The sequence below is a fragment of the Pediculus humanus genome, genomic scaffold (assembly GCF_000006295.1).
Source record: "Pediculus humanus corporis 1103172107372 genomic scaffold, whole genome shotgun sequence".
Classification (NCBI taxonomy): domain Eukaryota; kingdom Metazoa; phylum Arthropoda; class Insecta; order Psocodea; family Pediculidae; genus Pediculus; species Pediculus humanus.
The window spans coordinates 376660-378552 of NW_002987000.1; the positions used below are offsets into that span (position 1 = coordinate 376660).

At 28.9% G+C, this 1893-nt stretch overlaps 1 protein-coding gene across 1 annotated transcript; it reads left to right on the forward strand.

The window, feature by feature from the left end:
- Nucleotides 1–404: 404 nt before the first annotated feature.
- Phum_PHUM018770 (uncharacterized protein) lies at nt 405–728 on the forward strand (the record flags this gene model as incomplete). The annotated part of the gene is made up of 2 exons (XM_002422802.1): nt 405–608; nt 699–728. 2 exons carry the CDS (start codon nt 405–407, stop codon nt 726–728), a joined length of 234 nt encoding a protein of 77 aa, XP_002422847.1.
- Between the last annotated feature and the right edge of the window lie 1165 nt (nt 729–1893).

A 1893-nucleotide genomic window follows, 5' to 3' on the forward strand; every position in this document is an offset into this window, starting at 1 on the left:
AAAAAAAAAAATCACAATTTCAAATCGAATCTTATTTATAAAATCAAATCCTTATAAAAAGGAGGAGAAAAAAGTAGTAGCAGAGCGGGGAGGGGGGAAGGAAGGGTCAACAACGTCATTTTAAAAAAAAGTTTAAAGCATTTTTCTATGTGGAAAGATAATAATAATAATAATTTTTTTCGGAGCGTTTCTTCATCACCTTATTAAAATGCACATAATAATATTTCGTTTAACTAATAAGTGAACTCCTTTGAAAAAAAAAAAAAATGTGACGCGAAACGATGATGATAATAATAATGATAATAATGATAATTTATTAGATAAACATGGCGGAGTAGGAGGAGAAAATGGGAAAGAGGGGAATATTCGAAACCGGATGATAAAAATAATAACGGGTGATGAAAATGTTTTGTACACGTGCCGGAATAATTATTTACGAATGTAAATTTTACGTTTTTACAAGAAATCAGGGACGTGTTAAGGATATGAGAAAGAATGAAAAATTTTATGGGAAGGAATTGACGACAATCGAAAATTTTAAAACAGCAACAACAACAACAACAACAACGACAGGAGGAAAGAACAACACGCACACCGGTATGTTAAATGTAAATAATCGCATCAAGGGAATAAAGGGATTAACAATAATAATAATAATAATAATAATAATGATAGTAAATTTATAATTAGTTTAAAAGGTCTTATCATTCGAAATGAAAACGAATTAAATGTATTCCGTTTGTGAAAATAATTTAATAATAATAAGAAGAAGAAGAAAAGGAAGAAAACGAGAAAAAGAAAATGATGATGATGATGACAATGTGGGGAAAGGAAAATGGCGACGTGTAAAGAAGAAGGAAACGGAAATCTTATTCCGCCATTTGTCAAAAATACTTTAAAAATAATTAATATTAAACGAACTCAAAAGGTAATTTAGTCTTTAGTTTAGTTTAGTTTAAATAATTAAAATCTTTTACGCGTGCGTACGCCGACACCCCCGCCACCGCCACCACCATCACCACCACCACCGTCATCATTATCAGTGCTCTCTGAAGATTTCCATCTTAGTATCTTGATAAGAAAAAAAAAAAATTTTTCATGACGAAAAACGGAAGTTAAAAGGGAGAAAAAGGGTTCGATTCGAGCCAGCGTAGCTGCGGGGGGAGGAGGAGAAGTGAGGAGCGGCGGTGGCGGCGGCGGCAATTAAAACAACTTCAAAAACGTTTTTTAAAATTTTATTATTTTCTTTTTTTTCCCTACGATTCGTAATGTTATTTACCCGCCATATTATTTATTTATTTATTTGGTACAATTAATGAGTTAATAAATTTATTAATGTAATTAATAAGTTAAATCAAGTACGCGAAGTAAAGGTATACGTTTTAAGTTTTTAAAACTTTTACTATTATTATTATTATTAATTAAATTACCAAAGGTTGAGTTAAAGATTTCATCGAAATACCTGAAAATACTTATTTAAAAAAAAAATTTTTTTTTGGAATTTTTCCCGGTGGAATCAAAGGAAAAAAGGAAAGGAATGGGAAAAGGAAGAAAATTATTAGGTAAAAGGAAAAAAAAAAACTTTAAATTCTTTTCCAGTTTTTTTTCTTTCTTTTTTTCTTGATTGGATTCTTTTTTTTTTCTCCAGTACATGTACATATCTATGAATTTTTTTTTTTTTACCTTTGGTTTTTTCCTTTTATTTTTTCTTTTTATTTTTTTCCTTTTTTTTTTTTATTCCCGAAAAAAAAAAGTTTAACTTCATTTTTTGTACGTTTTGAGGATAACCAGAAAACCATATCATAAATAAGGTCGCGCAAAAGGTTTTCAAACTCAATTTAATGAAAAAAAAAAAAAAAAAAAAATTTTTTCTTTTTTTTTCCGTGTTGCCAA